At 49.7% G+C, this 23,512-nt stretch overlaps 7 protein-coding genes across 7 annotated transcripts; 4 read left to right on the top strand and 3 right to left on the bottom strand.

Moving 5' to 3' along the window:
* Nucleotides 1-965: 965 nt before the first annotated feature.
* On the bottom strand, nucleotides 966-2,244 carry L3040_008589 (uncharacterized protein; the record flags this gene model as incomplete). Its single annotated transcript, XM_007296089.2, has 2 exons — nucleotides 966-2,061; nucleotides 2,120-2,244. 2 exons carry the CDS (start codon nucleotides 2,242-2,244, stop codon nucleotides 966-968), a joined length of 1,221 nt encoding a protein of 406 aa, XP_007296151.1.
* A 1,604-nt stretch (nucleotides 2,245-3,848) lies between these two features.
* On the bottom strand, nucleotides 3,849-5,350 carry L3040_008588 (uncharacterized protein; the record flags this gene model as incomplete). The annotated part of the gene is made up of 6 exons (XM_066157119.1): nucleotides 3,849-4,150; nucleotides 4,205-4,471; nucleotides 4,521-4,684; nucleotides 4,744-4,748; nucleotides 4,816-4,890; nucleotides 5,021-5,350. 6 exons carry the CDS (start codon nucleotides 5,348-5,350, stop codon nucleotides 3,849-3,851), a joined length of 1,143 nt encoding a protein of 380 aa, XP_066010384.1.
* Nucleotides 5,351-7,290: 1,940 nt separating this feature from the next.
* Nucleotides 7,291-8,599, bottom strand: L3040_008587 (uncharacterized protein; the record flags this gene model as incomplete). The annotated part of the gene is made up of 4 exons (XM_007296091.2): nucleotides 7,291-7,713; nucleotides 7,775-8,347; nucleotides 8,396-8,454; nucleotides 8,560-8,599. The coding sequence occupies 4 exons, from the start codon at nucleotides 8,597-8,599 to the stop codon at nucleotides 7,291-7,293; spliced, it is 1,095 nt and encodes a 364-aa protein (XP_007296153.2).
* A 1,167-nt stretch (nucleotides 8,600-9,766) lies between these two features.
* Nucleotides 9,767-10,928, top strand: L3040_008586 (uncharacterized protein; the record flags this gene model as incomplete). The annotated part of the gene is made up of 3 exons (XM_007296092.2): nucleotides 9,767-9,861; nucleotides 9,942-10,463; nucleotides 10,517-10,928. 3 exons carry the CDS (start codon nucleotides 9,767-9,769, stop codon nucleotides 10,926-10,928), a joined length of 1,029 nt encoding a protein of 342 aa, XP_007296154.2.
* Nucleotides 10,929-11,843: 915 nt separating this feature from the next.
* Nucleotides 11,844-12,667, top strand: L3040_008585 (uncharacterized protein; the record flags this gene model as incomplete). The annotated part of the gene is made up of 4 exons (XM_007296093.2): nucleotides 11,844-11,898; nucleotides 11,985-12,124; nucleotides 12,245-12,373; nucleotides 12,428-12,667. 4 exons carry the CDS (start codon nucleotides 11,844-11,846, stop codon nucleotides 12,665-12,667), a joined length of 564 nt encoding a protein of 187 aa, XP_007296155.1.
* Nucleotides 12,668-13,319: 652 nt separating this feature from the next.
* Nucleotides 13,320-15,020, top strand: L3040_008584 (uncharacterized protein; the record flags this gene model as incomplete). Its single annotated transcript, XM_066157117.1, has 6 exons — nucleotides 13,320-13,452; nucleotides 13,501-13,733; nucleotides 13,784-14,202; nucleotides 14,256-14,346; nucleotides 14,402-14,770; nucleotides 14,820-15,020. 6 exons carry the CDS (start codon nucleotides 13,320-13,322, stop codon nucleotides 15,018-15,020), a joined length of 1,446 nt encoding a protein of 481 aa, XP_066010383.1.
* Nucleotides 15,021-15,503: 483 nt separating this feature from the next.
* On the top strand, nucleotides 15,504-17,377 carry L3040_008583 (uncharacterized protein; the record flags this gene model as incomplete). The annotated part of the gene is made up of 8 exons (XM_007296095.2): nucleotides 15,504-15,572; nucleotides 15,646-16,122; nucleotides 16,175-16,430; nucleotides 16,482-16,693; nucleotides 16,746-16,777; nucleotides 16,827-16,981; nucleotides 17,035-17,239; nucleotides 17,305-17,377. 8 exons carry the CDS (start codon nucleotides 15,504-15,506, stop codon nucleotides 17,375-17,377), a joined length of 1,479 nt encoding a protein of 492 aa, XP_007296157.2.
* Nucleotides 17,378-23,512: the final 6,135 nt, after the last annotated feature.

Genomic DNA, 23,512 nt, shown 5'->3' with positions numbered 1-23,512 from the left:
GTTGTATTCGCGAAGAATGGACGCAGTGTGTGAGGTTAATCCGGATAGATATTGGAGATGGAGCGTCTTCTCGCATCTCATCTCTCTCCCTCTCTCTCTCTCTCTCTCCGGCGGAAGTCAGGAATCATATCAAATCCAATCAATTATTCAAAAATCAAAGGGAAAAATAATGACGGTTTCAACGCTCGAGAGGTGATAAACGCAGGACCATAGGTCTGTCCGCAAAAGTACTCGGTAGGTAAGGGATGGACGGATGGATGGATGGATGGAAAGCGTCCTGCCAATCGGTGAAACCGCGTAGCCAGGTGGATCACCAAGATTTGTGAGGCCGGCTCAGGCATCCCCGAAGCTCGGAGGAAAAAATTGTAGAGTTGAGTCGAGTCTGCCGTTAACGAAACTGCGACCGACTACTACTACTTGACCGGTAGGAAGGGAAAGGAAAGGGAAGGGAAGGGAAGGAAAGGGAAGGGAAGGGAAGGGAAGGGAAGGGAAGGGAGACTTCATCTTACCGACCTACCTAGGGGTACTTACCTACCTACCTACGGTACCTACCCAGTCACTCATCTATCGGTAGATATGTATGGTATATTCACCTACGGAGGAGGAGCGTGTATGTGTGGATAGATATCCTCTAGCTTTTAGGGTAGGCAGACAATGCAGAGAGAGAGAGAGAGAGAGAGTTTAAGGGAAAATCGTCCAATGAGCACGATGGGCAGAGCGCAGATGTGTTTAGCTACTGCTCTCTATCCGCTCCTCTCTTTCTATCTATCAAAACATCTTTTCACATGGATCCATTCGTGCGTATCCAGTGCCAATCATCCCAAACTCCAAATTCTAGACATCTTGCTCGCTCGATAGACTTCCCAGTTTGCGAAACCGAACGCCATTGACCGTGGTAAAAACATGATCCCAACTTTCACAGAGCCCCGAACCGGGGAGTAGGTGCTCGAGAAGAGACAGAGATTTCACCAAGGCATGAGCCCTTGAGGTAGCATGGGATATTCCTCCCCATCAATCCACTCCGTGGCCGGCAAACCCATCTCGTACGTCTCGTACATGTCACCCCAGCCCTCCTCCATGCGCTTCCAGTTGGCATGACATTCACCCGGCACGTACTTGGCCGCATCCATCTCCAGCATCATCTTGACTTCTGGGCAGTAGCTCCAGATATGTGCCCTCATCGCAGGAGTGCCCCAGATTCCACTGTGCAAGGTGTCCCCGCTGCCTCCCGTATGATAGCCCATCGGCTCGTAGAACCCGTCCCTATAGTCATCAATGCCTTTGATTAGTTCTCCCTCGTTGTACCCATCGATCCCGGGAGGCTTCTTCCCCTTCTTCTTGTCGGAGCCTACTTTCTCCTCCTTTCCCGGAAACATCTCCCCGCTAAACGTCAGACTCATGGTGCCATTCGCTAACTTGGCGCCTGGACGATGGCCCAGTCGGTCAGTGAGCCAGACGTCTTCCGGTTCAGAATCGGGCAAACGCTGCTGGTTCCTCAATACGTCGATGATGGCGCTCACTTTTCGCAAACTGAGCCCGCCATTGCCGCCGAACCGCCCGTTCGGGTTCCACGGGGCACCAACCCAGTCGTAGTCCAACCAGCTGTTGAGCGACTGCCTACTATTCGCGCAGAGCATGCTATCAGTTTGGAACACCAGCAGCCACTCCGCGGGCTGCAGCACCGTCTCGTACAACCACAGCGTGGTCAGAAATCTCGAGATCTCCTCCTGGGAGCCCGTCGTCATGTTGGCCGGGATGTAAGTCAAGTCGAGCTTGCCGCTGGCGACCTGGTTACGGATAGCGCGGGACGAGTTGAGGAGCTCGATGGATTCGAGGGAGCCCATGACGCGAAAGCGCCAGTCGGGTGGGACGACAGCTATGAAGTGCAGCACGAGGGGTGGGAGGATCGGGTTAGGGCGGTTCTCGACGAGCAGGGCGACTTTGCTGCTGTTAAAGGGGGAGATGGGTCCTTCGGTGCCATAGTGGAGGGAGACTGAGGGGAGATTGGAGAAGGAGGGCGTTTCAGGGATGGAAGGGCGGAGGAACAGGAGGCAGAAGATGCTACCTTTTGGTCAGTATATGAATTATTATTTATTGCGAAGGGTTTGCAGATACGCACAAGAACAACAATACACCACCAGCAGCACGCATGCGCCGAGTGGTCCTCGACCATCCGGCGATCGCGGCAGCTTTCACATAATCCCATACATCATCTATCGTCATGTCACCCGATGAAGAAGACATGGTGGCAGTCGACGATAGCGAGCCGGCGCCGACGTGCGTAGACAGCAGTAGATGGAGACAGACAATTCAATGTCACCTCGACAGCGTGGGCATGCCACAGGGAGGTGAGGTGGGGGGTTGATGAGATGAGATGGGGAGTAGTGAGATTGTAGTATGGTGGCAGAGTTGTGGAGTCGTGAAAGTTGGAGAGATGTGTGTGGTCGTGTCGTTCGGGTTCGAACCGTATTCGTATTCGTATTCGTATTAGTGCTCGTTGAAAGTCAGTGCGGCCTGAGGCAAAAGTCGAAAGTTAGGACAGAAGTAAACAGGCGGTGCGTCGAGTAGAGGAGAGTAGAGAGAGTAGAGTAAGTACTATAGAATATCCTGCTTTCAACCTAGCCTAAGCGGCCATCTGCAAGATGACAGTTTTGCGTGCGGGACGATTTACGTAGTACCAGTGGATACTCTGCTTTTACCGTACAACTTACAACTTCCCTACATCTGGCCTCATCCCTCACGATCCGTTCTTTCGGGTTTGGCAAAAAGCATAAAGAGATTGCAGGAAAGGGATATGCCGGGGGTGCGAGTATCAAAGGCTTAATTAAACAGCGTTACGCAGGCCCAAGCAGGTCGGAGCCTCCTTACTTCAGGAGATGAGGTGACACGTAGCCGTGGCCCAATAAGGCAAGCTGTCGGTTACTCTCAGTCTCAGGTCCCAACGACTTCCAAAGGGTCTGGTTTGCTAAAAATAAAATAGAAAAGAAAAGAAAAAAAGAAAACCAACTCTCTAAGCATGAATGTAATCCCGACGTTTACAACTTAGTACTCGATTTCACAACCTCAGAATCGACAACACCAACACTCTCTATTATTACAAACATGACATGAAAATCTTCTACATTGCTATTATCTCTGCGTACGAATTCATTCTAGAAATAATTATTTGCATTGAAGTAGTGACAATGTGCAAAAACAATACAAAATGATAATATCGGCTGCAAGTCGACGGTGTTTGAAAGCCGGTGTACCGGTAGCGCACTCTCGCGGGAACCTGAGACTGGGAGTAGCCGACAGCTTGCCCTACGTATTAGCGCACGGTTAAAGTGGAAAAAGTACTACGTAAACATGTCTTTTCTTTCCTTACATGCCCAAGCGAAAGGTAAAGGGGCATTTTCTCATTCCATCCCACGCAAATCCAATCCGGTCGGTTATCCCGCCACCTGGGCGGCGTAATTGAACTCCGTCCTCCCCCCTTTTCCGGAGCGGGGGCTCGCTTACTTTCCAAATAGCCGAAGACACCTCTTTCGTCGCCAGACACACCACGCAAGGGATCAAATATTATCATCAATACTTCGTATCGTTACTCAGTAGATACATGAGTGTACCAACCACCATTTCCCAACGTTTCCTGAACGAAGGACGGAGAGGCGCAGGCGCGGTAAAGCAAGAATGAATGAACAAGTCCCTCCAGCTCCAGCTGTAGAAGCCCTACCCAACCGAGAAACGCATAGATTACGCTTAAAAACCCACCATCGTAGGCAGAGAAGCCCATGTGCACCACATAATCGCTCAACGAAGATAAGCCAAACAATCAAGAGGTCCGAAAGCGATGTACCGTGGCGCATCTAGGCGCTCAGCATGAAAGTCTCAATCGACTGCGCAGGAATGGTTGCCGTCACGTCGCCTGCGCTGTTGATACTGGCATTTAGCAAATCAAATCTTTTTGCGGTGTTGGTGATATAAGCTTGGACGGTTTCTCCTGTGAAGCCCGTGAACCGAATAGAAGTCGTGCGGGCACTGGTACCGTTGTTAAGAGCCACCACGCTCACCATGCCGTCGGTGTTCTGATAGGCAGTCGTCTTCAGGTTACCTCCGGTAACTTCGACTCGCTCAGCACCGGGCCTTGCAGCCCTCGAGTAATGGGCCACTTCGTCAAGGTTAGCACTGTATTTGATCAAGGGGTGGTGGGGTTTGAACATACTGGCCCACAATCGCTTTGAGGACTCATGGGTAGGGCCGTCAACGGAGAAGAGCTTCGTGTTGACACCACCAGCTTCGGCGCCGATACCGTAGATGAAGGCACTGACTCGACCTAGGGCTATGCTGTTGTGGATTAGGCCAGCCAGGTAGATTCCGTCGCCTTCTCCTCCGCTCTGGCTGTCCCATTCGGTGGTCCAGTTTCCACTAAGATCCGCCCAATCTGACACCCACACTTGTTTCGAGGTAGCGAAGTCAGCCGTCGGCAAGCCTGCACATGTGTGCGCGGTAAGTATCCACACTATCTATAGCGCCGGTACTCCTCAAAAACGCGTTGTAGTCTTTGTCCTGTTGTTTCCATCCCACCGCGTCGCAACAGATCAGGCTGACGTTCGCGAGGTTTTCGTTAATCATAGTAGACTTGAATATTTTGATCAATTCCGAGGCTTCAATGCCGTTCTGTATCATAGTTGCGTAAAACCCGCTGTACAATGATTGTTAAGCAGGACCAACAAGAGGAGCTCGTGATAAGCTGAGACTTACGCGAGCTAGGGCTCGTTCATGGGCCCCAGATGAGTGATAGGGATTCCTTCTTGCCGGTAGAACCTCACGTACTGGGTCAGATACCTGGCATACGCTCATCTCCAGTCCGGGCAGTCCCAGTGATGCCATCACAGAGTCGTGCGTCAGCTCCAGAATCGAAGCCATTTGTCTTCATGTACCCAGGCGCACTCCATGGGTTGCCATAGAAGGTCCGCACACCTCGGTCGTAGGCCTGCTTGGCGAGCCAAACCTGACCACTGTCTATGCCATCCCATACATATTCCGGCGTGGCATCAAGACCCCCGGGATCAAGAGGCTGAATCGAGTTCATCTGGCCGTTTGAGGAGTCGGGGGATGAGCCAAGCCCGTTGCGGTAGATTGACAGTCCGGCACCGATTGTTTGGCTGATAAGCAGGTCCAATACCTCTGCCGACTCCTGGGCTGGAAGCCTCTCGATGTTCAAGGCTTTCCGCAAGGCCTGAGAAACTCCGAAGCCGTCCATCATCTGGATTTTGTTGTCGACATTGACGTTGAGTGTTATTGATAGTGCTTGCCCGACCGTGATAATGGCAGCGGTAGCGAGGAGAGGATAAGCCGAGAAGTGCATGGCTATGTCGACCGAACCTTGATGAATGATTAAATGGATAGAATGATGCTGATCAGATGGCTACAACTAAAAAGCGGATGGGGGTACTTATAGAATACAGATAGGAAGTCCAGACAGCTCTGTCTGCTATCAAGTGACACCCAAGAAAATCGCTTAAATCATGAGCCGAACTTGACGGCAAAAAAATTTGCAGTTTTGCGAATGGAGTCCCGGTGTTTATAATCCTTCCCGGGGGCTCCGTGGGTACTTTCCTCGGCCGCGCGCATATAATTTTTTCTGTTCTGAGATCGATCATATTTTTCTGAGCAGAGTCGGAAGCGGCGCCGCAGCACTACTCCGTATACTCACTCACACTCCTCCATTTTTTGTTATCCTTTCCCTCCCCCGCAGACACTTCTGGCAGAGAGCAGTCTGTAAATGTAAAGGATAATCGAATCAACATACTGCAGGCAGGCGGGAAATGTGACCGCCATCATGGGATTCGGCCTCATTCTGGGAGAGTTTCTCTCAATCAAGATACTAAGAGATCCAGATACTTCGTACAATATCAAGAAAGCCCTTCCACAGGGAAAGCAAAGTTGCCACATACGGAGTACTTGGTCTACATGGAGGAACCGGTACCGGTAGAAGATGTGATGTTGTATTCAGTTAGGGAACGGAAGCTGGAAGCGAGGTTTACGTACCGTACGGAGTATACTTCTGAGCCAAGAATGCACCCCGCGATTCCCAAGTGGCTTGTCCGCGAGTGGAGCTCAGGTACCGAACACGAGTCGCAACTACCTGTCTGACTTTGGACTTTTGAACTTCATTGATCTTGACTCATGCGTTCGTCAGGTGGTGGGTGATGTGATGTTGCGAACTTGGTGTTGATAGTAGCTAACTAGCGAGATACTTCGTGCTTCGTCAATATGCAGGAGTGGTGACAAGAAATATCTCGTCTCTCGACATTTTCACCCGCGTTTTCCTGATGTCAAAATCAAAGAATGTAGAGGGTGCCCGACAACTGTCTGTACAGTCGGAGCCGGGTGGTAAAAAAAGCTCAGATAATTTTGACGTTATCTTGTGTACTGGATATCAGTCTGCGAACACACACAAGCCCAACAACAAACCATTTTAAGTCTTACCGGAACGTTTAAATTACCTTAAACACAAGCGAATCCGAAGGATCTGGAAGATTTGGGCCTCGGCCATCACTGAATTTAGCTTCTCCAACTCCTACTCCTGTACAACTGTGCTTAATTTTTGACTGCGTAGCGAAGTCTTTCTGTGATGTGAACTTAATCGTAAGTGGGCAATGCTCGCAGATCCGCATCGGCAATGTACACTCACTGCATGACAAATCGCCCGAAAGACCTCTAGATAAATACTTGCGGTTTATCCAGCGTGGGATTCTTTCATCTTCCACTTCACGCGCCAGTTGTATACTTGCGATCTATCCGAGCTGCTTGCCGGGCTTACGGCCCTTTTGAGCTTCCGGACTCTAGGTCGCGGTGGCCATCCATCGGGTCAATGTAGACGGGAAATTTCCCAGTCAAAGAAGTCTCCGAAGCCCAGCATAGAGGTTTGAGACGTCTGCGGGCTTCTGCCACTGGTTTCTTGGGGCTGTCAGTCGTACGTGAAAAAAATCCTCACCGACCTGGTGACCCTGAGAGGGCTATAGGCAGCCAATGAGACAAATGGGCCTTTACTCAAGATATACGTTACTGGGTACGGATTTGACACGCAAGAGTGCTATGTGAACTGGAAGTATAGCCATTTATGCCATCAAAGGACTCAGTAAGACGAATACTAACTAACATCCTTGTACGCCGTGTGCCAGGAAAAAGTACCAGCTGGCGTCAGTGAAAAGCGAACAGAGCTAAACGGGAGAAACTCATCCAAACATGAACACGCCTATACTGTAGTGAACACCCATTAATATACATCTAGAGCGTCCATCCTCAGTGGACATGGCAAACATCGTAGCTACTGTAGCCACTTGCGTCCACCCACTCGGTATGCTGATCAATCAGCTTCGGGCTGATCCCCCTGTTCGTCTTAATGAATATGGTCTCGAATGGGTGCACACTGAACCCATAGTAGGCGCCATCGTAAAGGAACTCTCCGTTAACCGTACAGTTCTCATAGGCATAGTCAGGCTCGGACTGGAAGTTCGCTAGCATGACATCGATGTGATAGCCTTTGGATTTTACCAAAGGCGTGGTGCGGATCTCGGCATTCATCGCGGACTGAAGCGAAGGGAAACACTCGCCAATGCCTTCCGGGAGGAGTATGATGTCGAGGCCAATTCGATCAGTCGCGTAAATCATGGACTGAATGTGCTGCGAGCCGCCGCCCATACAATTAATTGTCGAGCCCACGAGCTGGCCATCGTCAGCATCACGCGATAATTAATGGCTGAGCTTCTTCGACGGAAAAACGTACCTTGACTTTGTCACTCAACTTGCTCAGATATGCATCTGTCCAACACTCCTTACTCCAATGCGGCACGAACGGACCGCGGATGCTGGCGTTCATAAGAATGAACTTGTGATAGGTGTCCTTCAAAGCCTTCGCACCCGACCCGTCTCCTGGTACTTTGGTCAGCACTTCCCAGTGGGCCCCTAGATCAAAGCATGTATTTTCCCGCTTTATTATCTTGACATTTGACAGGCCCTTAGGAATGATGGTCTCATCCGCATCGGTGTCGCCGTTCAGGATGAAGATAAAATCAGCGGCGGCGTGGAGGCCATGCTTGACGAAAAATTCGAGGTTCCTCCGTCCATACGGGGTCTCGGCATACGCGTATGTTACCAAAGGAACGCGAGTCGTCTGGCCATGGTTGAGGGGAACGCCAAACGGTTGTGCTGTTGAGATGCCGTCGATAGGAGAAGTAGGTTGCAGTGCTTGTACGTCCTTGTGGACCACCTCTTGTTTTGATGTCTTCCAGGGATTGTTGACGAGTTTGGGTGCTTCAACTTGCTCTTCGCCATGTTTTACTATCTGGACCGGGACGTACTGGTTTTATTTAGCATGAGAAATCGTTCTCGAGCAGATGAATCTTACATTGAAGTTGAGATTGAGGAAAACAAGGAGACATATGGTGATGAAGATGACTGCACTCGCTACACGCTTATAATCAGCCATTGCTGACAACAGACTTCCTCAAGTTCAACAGCGCGTAGACACTTGACAACGAGAAACTCCACACAGGGAACAATCGCAAGTACCAGAGGGCTGGGCTTTCAACATGGTGGTGATCTCCGCCATGTTGCACGGTAAAAGGGCCTTGCAGGAACTCATCATTTTTGCAGCAAGGAGGTGAGAATTCAAGGACGAGACATTCCGTAAAGGGATGCAAGGTACGGACAGATCCACTTGGCCAAATCATCAACCCGAGCATCTCACCAACAAGCGGCAAGAGACAAACGGGCGGCCTTGTGTCTGTGAACGAGGTAAGGAAAGATTGTGTTCCTAAAGCAGCAGATAGTAGTACATGAGTTCTCCGTAATATACAATTGACGAGCCACTCCCTTACGGCAAAGGGTCAAAGCCCGGTAGTCCACGATATCCTCTGATCCCTCAAGCATCCCAATCGATAGCCTCGTTCGAATATTCCGTAGAATGCAATTGTGCAGATGTAGATCACAAGGTCATGTTGCGAGTTGTATTTGGTATACAAAAATTGGTGGCAAAGTAAAAAAATCCGCATTCGCTTCCGATCCGCAATCGCTCACGCCGACTAAGACTGAAAGGATGTACGGAGGCCCACCTAAGCGAGCCGACGATTAGATAAGAAAGCCACAAACTACTGTGGTAAGACATTGGGAAAAAAGAGCGGTACAGTAATACGGTACAGTACCGGTAGAGACATCAGATGGAATGGATGTTGTTGTCTCTTCGCTTGGCGGGATAATAAGGGGGTCGAAATAACAAATTTAGGGGGGTTGGATTATAAGAGCAATGAATCTGGTACGTCCAGTAAGGTGATGTTACATGTTTATGGTAAATTGGTGCTTTACCGGCCGTTACCGCGACTGTAATACGTACCTAGCGGTACAGTGAGTTGGGAACTGTGTTCGATCTCCCTTCTTGCAAGCCCCTACCTCTTCCTCAACCCTCAATCCTGCACTTTTTTGTACTGTACTGTACTGTACTGTACTGTACTTGAGCTTCGGTAATTTTATTGCGGCCACCACCTTCACTATGCAATTTTCCTCAGAGGCGACGGCTCCTTAAGATAAGTAGTTCTTGGCCTGGTGACCTCGTTTGTGCCTCGCTCGCGGCCAGGTCGCCTCTTCTTATCCTCCCACCTCTACCTCAACCACCGACCACCGACCATCGACCATCGACCATCGACCACCGATTCACCATCCTTCACCCACAATCGTCCATTAGCAAAGCTAAGGAAGAACTCCCCTCCCCGTGGTCGCGACCATGTCACCTCCACATTCGGGCTCTGGCCCTTTGAGCGGTGCAATCCTCCTCATCAACAAGACCAGGATACTACTATTTGTTTCTCTTGCAGTGACGTGAGTTCCTTCCCAGCTCCCCCCCCCGACACCGTACCATGGAGAGGGAGAGGCGCAGACTGACGCGCAATAACCCCCAGATGGGCGATTGCGAGTCTCCTTCCAGCTTACAAACAGACCGTCACCGACTACGCGAAGAGCAAGGTCAATAATGCCATCCAGCACTTGCCGGCAGTGAAGGTCGACTGGCACCCGCAATACGACCCGAAAGCCCAATTCAACGCCTCGAAACTCGCCCTCCTCATTGAAGGCCGCCCCCTCCCCCATCTCGTGCCACAATTGCTCCATATGATGTCAATTGTGCCCCCAGAATGGAGATTCATGTTTATTGGGACGAATGCGAGTGTTGTCAGCGTCTCTCGCAGCTTTGCGGCGCAGTACCACGAGGCAAACGGCAAGCTGGATCTGGTGGTTCTGCCGGAGCCATGGTCGGCTGAGTCAAAGGAGGATGTCTATCGCATGCTTACGGACGTCCGGTTCTACGACGAGTTCCTGCCTGACGTGGAATGGTTGTTGAAGTTCGAATCAGACAGCATTATGTGCTCCCGGTCTGACGATAGCATCAATGACTGGCTACACTTTAGCTGGGCTGGCGCCCCAAGGTAGGCATTGCTGGTTCTATTTGACATGGGGGCTTTTCTCACAACCTCAACAGAATACCCGGGGACAGATTTGCAGGCAATGGGGGACTATCACTTCGTCGGATATCTATTATCAAAAAGATATTAGGGTTTCAATCAAGATACAATGACACAGAGCCAGAAGACGAATGGTTTGGCAAGCGGATCACGGTACTTCCAGGAGCAAAAGTTGCCAGTGGTGATCAAGAAGATCATTTCTCCGTTGAGGACATATGGCACGAAAAGCCCATGGGGTTTCATGTCCGAGAGGGTGGAAACAATCTTCCTGAGGATGTATGGAAGTCATATGAACGGAGGAAAAGCAACTTTAAGTACTGCCCTGAACTGGTCATGATCATGCCGATGAAGCTTGAGCGGGAGCGTTGTGCTGGTGACAACAAGGAGGGTGCCATCGTCGGAGCAGGGCACCGAGGCGGTCCGAAATGAACAGGGCTGGGTAACGAGCGATACGATGGATCAAAGAGTCAACGTGGATTTCACAGACCTTTGTGTGTGCTTTTAGCGGTGCTCGCTTTTCCTTGAGCGTGCATTGGAAAGAAAGGGTTTAGGGCAACACGAAGACCATTCAGGCGTGATGGCGTTCATGGCTTTCTGCTACGCAATGGAGTTTAGGGAGCGCAACGAGGGAGCCGATTGTATCAATAAGGTCCTCCATAAAATTCCAGTTACTTCGATAGATGATTCCCTTGCCAACAAATGGATGTGCCCCTTTCAAGCTCGCATGCAGTGGTGCTACCCAGAACCTCTTCGCAACATTAATCGTGATCATTCTAGTATAACTGATTGAGCTGGCTGTCTACCACAAGCAGACGCGTCCATCCAAGAAGGACTTTCACGCTTCTCCCAGGAGCAAATAGTGGCGATGTCTGGTGAGAGCTTTCCGGTACCACAAAATTCAACTTTCTAATTGCTGCTGGCCACTGCCAAGTTTGAGTGAGCTACCGGTAGGTAGGTATGAAAGAAGGCATTATGCGGGTGAAGGGCTAGGGGGCCGCAAACAGATACAGATTCCTGGAAGGAGGGGAAGAGCAGCATAAATAATTGGAAGTTGGATGTAGAGGATCATGGTATGCATACACATATATGTATACGTATGTATGTATGTGTGTGTATGAATTGCTAATCCATCTGTACGGATGCAAAAGGAAAAGAATCCAGTGTTGAGTCCCCTATTTTTAAAGGGGCTTCTATTCGCCTTTCCGGGACAGCCTTAGCGCCCGCCTCTGACGTCCCTTTGCCGTTAAGAAGCGCCGATCTGAACATCACGATCACGTTCACTATCAGTTACCTTATTCGACCCTTTCCCAAACACAGATCAACAACACCTAAGGTGACTCGAAGATGGTCTCTCCACGCAAGTCGCGCAAGCTTGCGATTGTTGGCAGTCGTTCTGTCGGTCTGTGCTCTTTATTCTACTGGCCCTGTCAAGATCGAATGAATGTATACTTGAGTCGCGTGCTAATAACGCTGATATTCCGATAGGCAAGTCGTCTCTCACCGTTCAGTTTGTCGACGGCCACTTTGTGGAGAGTTATTACCCAACTATTGAGAATACCTTCAGCAAAGTTATTAAATATAAGGGCGAAGACTTTACTACTGAGCTTGTCGATACCGCTGGTCAGGTGAGTCAGACAAGTTGATACAGCTTTTGGATTTCGGCTCCTCACATATATGCACTAGCTTGCACTGCATTGTCACCTGAACCCTGATGCGATGTTGGCTGACTTTTCACGGGAATCTAGGATGAGTACTCGCTCTTGAATAGCAAGCATTTCATTGGTGTACATGGTTACGTTCTTGTTTACTCGGTTTCCTCGACTTCGTCTTTCGAAATGGTTCAAGTCATCAGAGACAAACTCGTCAACCACCTTGTAAGTCTTCAATGCTGTATCCTCGGTCACTTCGTACTCACCGTGCAATAATAGGGCGTCGAATGGATCCCTTGTGTCCTCGTTGGCAACAAGAGTGACTTGCGCCCAGACCAGCGTCAAGTCTCCGTCGCGCAGGGTAAGGCACTTGCTGAGAAATTCGACTGCGCCTACACGGAGACCAGCGCCCGCTACAACGAGAATGTCGGCAAGGCGTTCGAGATGGCAATCGGCGAGGTTGAGAAGCAGAACAACCCGAATAAGCCACCAGGAGGGAACGTGTGTATGGTCATGTAAAGGGGGGCGGGGGGAATCTGTTTCCCGGATAGGAAGATTCAGAGTTACATCACGATTTCCTGCATGTCTGCTGTCCTCCGCTTGGCGTTAGGAGAGGAATGAGATTTGTTTCCGGCGTTTGGGTAATGATCAGTGGTCTTACACCTGGAGGAGAGAGGCTGTGGAAGGCACGGAGCTATGATCAGTCAGTCTTGGTCTGGTCTGGTCTGATGTAGATTGGAGGGTCTCGCGGTATGCCGTCTGCATCGAGATAGGTACAAGAAGTTTGTCGAACATCTGAGAGAGAAGCTCACGTGCAGCTTATGGAGAGCTCGAATATTATATTCAACTAAAGACTGATGCTCATATTCCCCGACTATTTACTTACTTACAAAGTACCTTGTACTGTGCCCCCCCCTCAATTGCCCTCCGACTGACACGTGAGCAGCTAGTAAATAAAGTATGGGCCTGCCCGCACCAAACAACCCCTGCTACAAAATTACCCCACCAAGATATCGTTGCTCTGACTCTACGAATATCTACCTACAACTCGCCTTCCCACAAGAAATAACTCAAGATACGATACCCCCGACTGAGCGGGCAGCTTTCACTTTACGTGCCGACAACCAGCACACCCCGATAACCTCATTCGAGAGTACGTTGACGCGCCAGCATGCTCGACGTATTCGATTTCATCAAGGAGAAGGGGGGTGATCCCGAGAAGATCAAGGAGTCTCAAAGACGGCGGTGCGCGCCAGAGGAAGCTGTTGATGAAGTCATATCTCTTTACGAAGATCACCGCAAGAGTGGGTAATATCTGAGAGGTTGGTGGGATCTGAACTGACAGCTTTCAGCTCAATACGCCGCTACCCAAGTCAACACCAAGATCAACGACACCCAAAAACAAATTGGCGTCAAGAGGAAGGCTAAGGAAAATGCGGACGACCTCATGAAGGCGAAGGCCGACTTCGAGAAGGAGAAGAAGACGTTGGTAGAGCTCGCGGCTGAGAAGGAGCTGGTCTTGAAGAAGAAGATTGGTACAATAGGCAACATTGTCCACGACTCTGTGCCAGTCAGTGACAACGAGGTATTTTGGCGCGCGATTCTATCACAGAATTCTCTTTAATAGCTTTCTAGGACCACAACGCCGAGCTACGGAAATGGGCGCCAGAAGGCATAACAGTCGAGAAGCGCGACGTTCTTTCCCACCATGAGGTTCTGACGAGACTAGACGGCTACGATCCCGAGCGAGGAGTGAAGGTTGTTGGACACAGAGGATACTTTTTGAGGAAGTGGGGTGTGTTCTTGAACCAGGCCTTGATCAATTACGGACTGGAGTTCCTCGACTCGAAGGGATACACGCCGTTACAGACACCACAGTTTATGCTGAAAGAGTACATGGCAAAGACCGCGCAGCTGGAGCAGTTCGATGAGGAGTTGTACAAAGTTGTGGATGGAGATGCGCAGAACGACAAGTACCTTATTGCGACCTCTGAACAACCGATTTCTGCCTTCCACGCAGACGAGTGGTTGGTTCCGAAGGAGTTACCCATCAAGTAAGGTCTGCCACGAGTTCTTGTGCTGGAGACCTGCTAACTTTTTCGGAAAGGTATGCTGGATTCTCCTCATGCTACCGTAGAGAAGCTGGTTCCCATGGTCGTGATGCCTGGGGAATTTTCCGCGTTCACCAATTTGAGAAGGTACGCGTTCAAGTCTATACCACTAGGGGAACACCATTGACTCAGCCGCCAATAGATCGAGCAATTCGTCCTTACCGACCCCGAGAAGTCATGGGAGATGTTCGATGAAATGATTGCCTTCTCAGAAGAGTTCTACAAGTCCCTTGGAGTCCCATATCGTGTCGTCGCTATTGTCTCTGGAGCGCTCAATAACGCAGCTGCCAAGAAGTACGATTTGGAGGCTTGGTTCCCCTTTCAAGGCGAGTATAAGGAGCTTGTGTCTTGCTCGAACTGCACAGACTACCAGTCTCGAGCTCTGGAGATCCGATACGGTACTAAGCTTCAGACGGAGATCCGAAAGAAGTATGTTCACGCATTGAATTCAACTCTCTGCGCAACGGAGAGAGCCTTGTGCTGTCTATTGGAAAACTTCCAGACCGAAGAGGTATGCGCCCCCGCTGTGTTTTCGTAGGCAATAGCTAACGTCTGCAAAGGGTTTCAAGGTCCCAGAGCCACTCCGAAAGTACCTCCCTGGAGCCCCCGAATTCCTTCCATTTACCAAGGAGCTGCCAAAGGATACTACATCTCAAAAGGCGAAGGCTAAAGGTGGCAAAGAGGCATCAAAGCCTAAGACAGCGCCCGTCGGAGCTGCTCCGGCGGAGGCTGCAGAGAAGCTAAAGGATCTCCAAGTCTGATCCGATGGCATGATTAGATGGAATTTTTGCGTGGCATTTGATTCTCCATATCGTCTGGGTTTGCCCATGGCACAGTTTGATGATACCACGAAAGTTGTAGATCCTGTCTCCAAAGATAGAGGATGGTTTGGAGAGCAAATATGACCATATCCTTGCCCATATTCATGATTTCGAACTCGTTTGTTGTGATGCACTATTGAATGCTGCTGTCGGTTAAGCGACATGTAATGGATTCAATATACCACACCGGCTCTTTCCTCCCGTCCGAACCATGAACCACAAACATATTTTATCTCCTAGTTGACTTTGCATTGAATGCAAGACGATCTCGGTGCAACATGCCTTGAAGTGACGGAATTCACCTAGACGACCTGACCCTGGCTTCCTCCTTGTAATGAATAACGACAGCCGAGACGCCTCACCGTAACCTCAGAACCAGGACGAGGCTGACGACAACACCCGCCCACCCAGCAACGCGCCATGATGGACCAGGCAGACTCAATAAGCTGTCCCTTCTGCGGATACAATGCGGAGGGTGAATATCAGATTATGGCAAGTTTCTTTCCATGGCCCCGTATATAGCGCCAATATGCCACAATCATGGTTGCCGCTGACCCGTTTCCAGCTTCACATGGAGTCCAAACATCCCGAGGGCGATGAGTCGCCGTTTATCGTCAAAGATGATGCGGCCAGCGTTGCAGCTTTAATCGAGTATGACTCCAGCAGCAACGAAGACTACGTGCTCTGTCCTGTCGACGGATGCGGAGAGGCTTTAATGCTGGCAGAGCTCGAGAGTCACGTCGAAATGCACGAGGAAGAGCAAGACACCGGGAACTCAGAGGTCCTGTCGAGTCGCTCGCCCAAACGCCTGAAACTTGACCCGGAAATAAAAAATTCTTTCAGTAGCAAGCTGTCGTATGCACTCCGCAATATTGGGGACCCCGACGACGAAAGGCCGGTTTCTGATGTCTCGAGCCCAGATCGAAATGCTTCGGTGAAGGATGCTTGGAGGAAGGTACTGAAGATGCCCGAGAGCAGTTCTTCTAAGGTGGCATCAGCTAATATGATCGACGGCCCAAAACCTGTACGGCGCCGCCTTGGAGTAAGTCCTCCCTCCTCGCGATTCATATCACGTGAATCTGACTCTACTGCAGAAGTCGGAGCTGGGTCCGCACCATGCAGAGAAGCAGATGCCAGAATGGCTGGTCAAGGTCCTGCAGAAAGACGGTGATTATCAGCTGATCGATATCCGCGACGGCGATGGAAAGTTACGGAGAATCAGATTCTGCCCGAACCAAGCTGCTGGGATCATACCCATCATCGAGCAATTGGTCTACCAAGACGACCAGGTTGCTTACGCGTACTTCTGCCATCCTGCAACGAAACATGTCTCCAAGCTTCGAAGAGAAGGTACCTAGATCAATGGATCATGACACCGCAGGATCGTGTTGACAGGAACAGGTGGCTTTTGCGGTTACCGCAATATCCAAATGATGTGTTCCTACATCATACGCGCCGAGTCGCAAGGGCATGAAATCTTCAATGGAAAGATTCCGACGATCTTCCAGATCCAAGATTACATTGAGCACGCCTGGGATATGGGTATTAATGACTCCGGCCGTATTGAGACGGGTGGGATCCGAGGTACGAGAAAGTACATTGGAACTCCAGACGTGAGGACCTCCACAAATGTATATGTTTCAATCTCTGACAATACGAATCTAGGCACAAGCAATGTTCTGCTCCTTGGGAATAGCGTGAATCCCTCTAGCCAATATTCTCCCTTCACTTGCTAACAGAGCAAAGCTGTGATGCCCAGGGTATGAAGACAAGAAGAAACCAGGGACCCGCTTACGAATTTCTCTTCAATGCCGTAGAAAGCTACTTCATCGACGGCTGCACTGACTACGACCATAAGGTCCGCTGCACCGACCTCCCGTCTGTTTACTTTCAACATCCAGGTAGCTTATCAACTCCCCCGCTTGTTTCCAACATGAACTAACAATCGTCGCAGGTCACTCCATGACAATCATAGGTTTCGAGAAGAGGAAGGACGGATCGAAAAACCTCATCGTCTTCGATCCCATGTTCCACGACGCTACGAACATAACAAGGTTCATCGGACAGTCTTTCAAGCACAGCAATCCGAGTGATCTACTGAAGGCCTATCGACGAGGTGTGAAGTATCTCAAGAAATACGACTCCTTCGAGCTACTGAAGTAAGCCTCCCATCTTCTCCACCGGAAATCCGCAATCAGAAGATGCTGGCTGACTCATGGTTTAGATTGACACCTCCACCGAACCCTAAAAAAAAGAATGTTGACAATACGAATACCCCGATGCCGAAGCAGAGATGATGATGGAAAATTTGGCGTTGACGTGATAGGTGATGGCATCTGCCGGCTTTGGAATGGGCGGGCGTAAACACAATTTGCTAGGGCCGGGGCTGGGAGGAGCAAGACTGGCATTGGCATTGGCATTATGTACCGCGCTGGAGTTGGAGCACTACCAAACTAGGGTACCGGGAATCGAATCAGATCTCACATATACGTACCTACTTACGTACTACCAGTCTGTCTGTTGCTGTGAGGTCGTGAGAGCAACAGATATCCTCCATCGAAATTTTTGAATCTTTTGAATATTGATTGTTAATTGTTTTGTTTCTTTATTTGGTTGCATGGTTGGGTTGAGTGGAGCAGGTTGAGGGAGTCGAGAGTAAGACATGCTGAGATGGGAGGAGGAGAGAGGAGATGGGAGAGAATGGAGGATCATGTCACGTACATTCGCCCCGGACCCAGAGAGGGATGTTGTCGCCGTTGGCTGCTATATCGTGGGCAGCGGTTCCCTCACGCTCCCAATTTTTTTTCAAGTCTTGACTAAGAGGGAGGGAGGGAGGTAGGGACGGAAGGCATCACTCACCCGCGTCCGCGACGGTTGTACAATCCGCCGTGGGATCTCAAGCTGGCCTTTTCTCTCTAGCATCTGTACCAGGGGTCGTGCTTGCGGAAGTAGGTGGCGAGCGCCCTCTTCTGGTCGTCGGGCGCCGGGTAGAGGTTGCTGGAGCCAGCGCCGGGGGGAATAGGCCACGCTGTACGGCTGGTCTTGGGGGTCCGTTGCAGGCTGCTTCGGGCTCGTGGACTGTGTGGTTTGGGTAGAGCCTTGGTGGACCCGACGTTGGTGATGTACGGGCAGCTGGGTCACGGCTTTGCGTTGGTGATAGCTCGTGGCGTGGCAGCCGCAAGCAGTGAGGGTGTCGGGGGTTCTTACTTTTTGGGCCACGCAGGCTTGAAGATCGTGTTCTTTGGGCCCAGACACATTTCTCTGTCCGATGACCTAGGGCCCCCGACACTCCTGTCTCCCGAGGCGCATGGCAGTGAGACGCCTTGGAGTTCGAGTTTCGTGAATCTGCGACTCGCTTAACGGTGTATATAGGATCTTGGGTGGTTTTGATTCTGCACTTACTCGTTTACACTGTCTTTGCTGGTAATAAGCTGGGAAGATCGGATTCCTGGCCGCTTTATGATACAGAGATTACATTTGCTGGCTGTACCACCCGCGTTGGTTCACAGCTCCCAAAGATCAGAGGATATCTTGAGTTGGTAAAAACCACACATGAGATCTCCCTTGTAGGCACCCTCGATATCGATCGTGTTGGGATTTACAGGGTCAAGTTGCGCTGTAGGGCGTTAGTCTTCGGAACTGTTCGCTTCCGGGCTATCATCTCACGGTCGTTCCCAGTCTCTCCAAAGGCCGAGTAGCTGCAGTAAGACTGTCGTGTGTATGAGTGTATGAGTAAAGGGGCTGAAATCGAAGGACTGCACGACTCCATACCCCGTCTAGAGCGTCGAGAAAAGTGTTGAACTGAGGCGAGATTAGCTATAGATTCAGAAGGACCAGGAGCCGATGATCAGATTGGAGGGGGAAATGGTCGGAGATGGACTCACCGCGCCAATTGCCGCGGACCCGATTTAGCTGTAGTAGATATCGTCCTTCTGATACAGTGTCAGGTTCTGGGGCTACACGAGGGGATAAGCGAGAGTGAGACCATGGGCTGATTCTCCGCCTCCGTCCCAAGTATCAGTGGGAGCTGTTCCCCCGTCAATGGAGGCGAGATTTGGATGCGTGCCGTTGGGAATCATCGGGGTGAGGTTTGAGAAGAAACTATCGAGATCTTCTTCAGCGTAAGTGTCGCCAGTTTCAAAAATTCCAAGCGCGTTGTCCGACCGTGGTCTTCCGTCGGGGTAGCCAGGAGTCTCGGGAACTTTGTGAAAAGCTTTAATACAGGCAGGAGTAATCCACTGGTCGCACCTCGAGAGGTCACCGGCCACAGAGATGGAAGATCGGCCTTGGCGTCTGGCTGGATGGAGATGCCGCGGAATCCGTTTCTCGATAGACTTCTTTTGACGGGGGCAAAGAGCTTAATGCCAGAGATGATGTAGTCTACATGTTCCTTGGTATGATGGGGAACATGGTAGCTATACCGGAGTCAGTTGGAGCTAGGAAATGTGAAGTGAAGCGGAAGAGATGATGAAAAGAAGATTATTGACGTGTCGCAAGTAGGCACCATATGCGCACCATCTTGATGCTCATAGATATGATACTGGGTATGCAGCAGATTGTCATCCAGGCTGGCTATCTCCGTACGTATTGAATTTCCCCAGCGGCCTAGTGTATCTCGTAGGAGAAACCGGATAGAGATGAAAGGCCTGGTATAACGAGAGCGATTCCGCTTCATCACTTTGGGCAAAGGGAGAATCCGTCATTTGTTGGCTATGTAAAACAATAAGCCGTAGCTATTGGTATTGTTTGCTTGATTGAGAAAATGAAATGTACCGATGAAGTACTACGGATAGGTTAATATGAGGTGAAGTGACGTTAACAGAAGAGATGGCTGGCTTCGCTTCGAGGTTGCGGTCGAGTTGTATGCCCCTACTCGGCCGTTTTGCCGCGAGTTTGACGTCTCCCAACGTTACAAAAAAAGTGGCAATCGTTCTAAAGTAACACAGAGCCTGTGAGTAGCCTGAGGAGTTAGAAAACGAAGCCCGACAGCCTTAAATTGCACGATAGATCAACCAGAAATACAGCAGCATCGGTGTGCCCCTTTCGACTTTCCAGAAGCTCCTACTCGCATGCTTCTGGGGGTATTTTTCTTCATGTGCTAGGCCGTGTTATATTCCAGTTTCTTTCCCTTTAGTTCCGTATAGTATCGCAGGTAATCCAAACCACTTTCCTCTCGGACGCTAGTAATGAAAGACTTAGCCCCGTAACCGCTACCATAAATGCCGATTGACACCGAAGTGAGATTGCTTTCATAGAGTCTAAAACCAGACGGAGAAACAGAGTTTCATGAGTCTCTGATTGCATTTGTTATACTAAAACATACCCAGTAACGCTGTCATGTGTGCTCAAGTGCTACCGTGTCGACAATTTATAAGACTTTGCAGTGTACACAAGAGCATGCCATGAACGATGTGAACTTACCAACCTCCAACTAATTTGTCTTTTTTTAGATTCATATGATCGCCGGATACTCCTACAATCCAATCATTTTGAGTAGTTTCTGCCTCGAGAGCTCCACTCTTTTCTTTATATAATTTGTATGCTTTGACAAAGTCTTCACATTCGAAAATTTTAAATACCTACCGAAAAGTTGCTAGATATACAATATATAGCAACGCCAAAGTAGGAGGAATCAATCCTTTCCCATGATTTTTGTGCATGATTGAGCAGACGGAGTATATCATCTTTTAGGCCCTCCTGACCTTTGAACCTTGGGTTCCGTGCGTGGAGATTGTTCACGACATTGCGCTGGTATCAAATAACTCGTATGTCTTACCCAAAGGCTCTCCTCTCCCTGTCTACTTACGCCTCACCACATTAAAAGATATTATTTTTTAACAATTTTTTTTTTTTTTTTGGAATAATCCAACCATCTTTTCAGATACCAGTAATTCATGACCTGCAATACTCAGCGAGTTCCTTGGCACCAAAGTCAACACTCGATAGATATACAGCTTCGAAGCCCATTTCCGGATGAGATCTACTGGCGAAAGCCATATCATCCCAGAAATACCGCCTCCATGCCCCCATAGTATTCAGTAAACAATCTAGCGCCCCCGGCAATCCTTTCACAGTGCCCCCGTTACCTCAAGTCAAGGCTGGCTGGCTGGCCGGCTTAAGACCCTAGCCAGAATTGAAATTCGAAGAACAAGCACGAACGTATCCTATGAGCTAATCATCTCTTCGGCTGACTGTTGTAGTAAAAAAGCCATGCGTGTATGAAATTTGGGTATACTCCGCAGCGAGACCCGCTGCTGCCGTGAGTGAGTGAATCTGAATCTGAATCTCTCAAGCCTTTCTGACCGACAATGTGGCGTGTAGCACATATCCGATGCGAGTTTTGACTATGATCAGAATACACCATACACCATCTTGGTACCATCTTCGCATACGATCGAATAGGTGAGATCGATCATCCCTCGATCCTAGTTCAAGAGAAAAACCGATGACGATGATGATGATGATGATGATGATGATGATGATGGTGATCAATCCCTCTCTTCTGCCGCCTTCCCATCCGGCCCGTAAGTAGTGAAGAAGGCCAGCCCGGCCCAACACCAACAAAAAAATCTGCTGAAGTATTCCGGTATTGTCTACTCAATATCAAGCTTGAAGGAATTCTGACATCCAGCAGGCGGAATGGCTTGCTAGGCAAGTCGTCTTTAGATCAAACTGGACGGATCAATTGGGCCCTTGGGATCCGGAAACGGTAAAAACCTATTCAGTCAAGTTAGGTATCTAGAACCTCCCATCGGTATAGGGGCTTCGGGAGAATTTTCGCAGTTTTCTAACCTTTCTTTCCCCCTCAGTTTCCTCGATTCTCTTTCTGTCTCGCGCGTGGGGGGTGTTATTTTTTTTATTTATTTTTAGGAGGGAGTACTGGAGCAAGCGCTTCCTCTTCCCATCCATCTCCGGCCCTCCATGCCTGGCACCAGATGCGAACTTCTAAGAAAAAAAAAACACTACAGAACACAGACACACTGTACACACACTGGAAAGCTCTCCGGCGGCAAGTCATTGTATTTCAAAGTCAGACCAGAAAGAAAGCGTAGATTCGAGCGCTAATCATAATTTTTTTCTACCTATAACAAGTACATCTCTCTCTCTTTCCCTCTCACCCACGTCCATTGCCCCGAGACCCGATAAAGAACCTGAGAGAAAGAGAGATAGGGATATCTGCAGCAGCCCTTTCTTGTAATCTCGGCTATCCACTACACATACGAGTAGATATATACCTACCTATATACCTACATACCTATACGTGACTTACCCTTCTCACTGTCAAATCTACTAGCTTGAGATGGAACCGTACTATTTACACACATTTTTAGACGTCCGTCTTCCGCCTCTACCTCCTCTCTTTCCTTCTCTTCCACATGGCACGGAGCGCGGCCGACCTTCCTCAAAGATAAGGACAGGACAGGACTACAAAGGGGGGACTACTACATCGGACTCTCCATTCGTCCAGAAGAAAAGATGGGAAGAGTGAGTGAGTGAGTGAGTGAGTGAGTCAGGGCTTGCTTCGCGGGAGCCCGTAGATGACGAGACGTGGCATACGTGTGACGCAGAGTTGGTTCTGAAGGGAGGAAGTCTGCGCGAACATACCCACGGTACAGGCCTAAGTATTACCCCTCGAGGGTGCCTTAAAAGTTTAGTTTCCACTTTAAAGCCCCTGTTTTCCCTACCCTCGAGGGGTAATACTTACGCCTGCGACGTAGTACTAGTACATGTGGCATCGTGCATCGGTTTGAAACTTGAATGTCGGTGAGAATGGGCGTGTGGGGGAGGGAAGGGGGGGAAAGGCGGGGAGTCTGGGAACGATTCCGGATTCCCAGGCGAGTCGAGTTGATGCAGATGGCAAGCAAGAGTGTTTTGAGATAAGAGTTGGTTGTGTGGAAGGGGGTGATCCATCAGGTTCCGTTGGTTTGCAGAGAGCTGCGGCTCCTGCTTCTGGTATTGTCGGATGACCCGGAAAGGAAAGGATGTATCATATCTTCAGCGCAATTGTGATACATCTCACGATGGTTTCGAAGGAACAGTTGGTAAATAGTCAGGTCTCGACTCGAGGCGCCTGGTCTTGGAAGGGTTCGATAAATCAATGGAATCCTTTGAACTTTATTCTAGCATAAGGGTCCATTTCTTGTTATTTACATCAGGGAGGGACCCTGTGCTTCCTGGACAAAAAAATGGGGAAAACGAGCAAAAGATATAGCCGAGCCTGGAAACTGCTTTTATCATTTTCGCCCTGTTTAAACAGGAGTGAGCGAGCCGTTGTAGATAAGAAACTTCTTTTACCTATTCCTTTTTCGAAACACCTTTAACAAGCGTGCTATGAGCACTCTATTAAGCTCCTTATTCTTAGTCGCTCCTTTTGTTCAAGTTGTTTAACGATTGCGAAGAGAAACTCGAGGCTAGCGTAGCGCTATACGTCC

Source organism: Drepanopeziza brunnea, assembly GCF_022702325.1.
Source record: "Drepanopeziza brunnea f. sp. 'multigermtubi' strain 214-2 chromosome Unknown ctg16, whole genome shotgun sequence".
Taxonomy (NCBI): Eukaryota; Fungi; Ascomycota; class Leotiomycetes; order Helotiales; family Drepanopezizaceae; genus Drepanopeziza; species Drepanopeziza brunnea.
The sequence above is the reverse complement of the archived record's forward strand: the minus strand, read 5'-3'. Positions and strand labels throughout refer to the sequence as shown.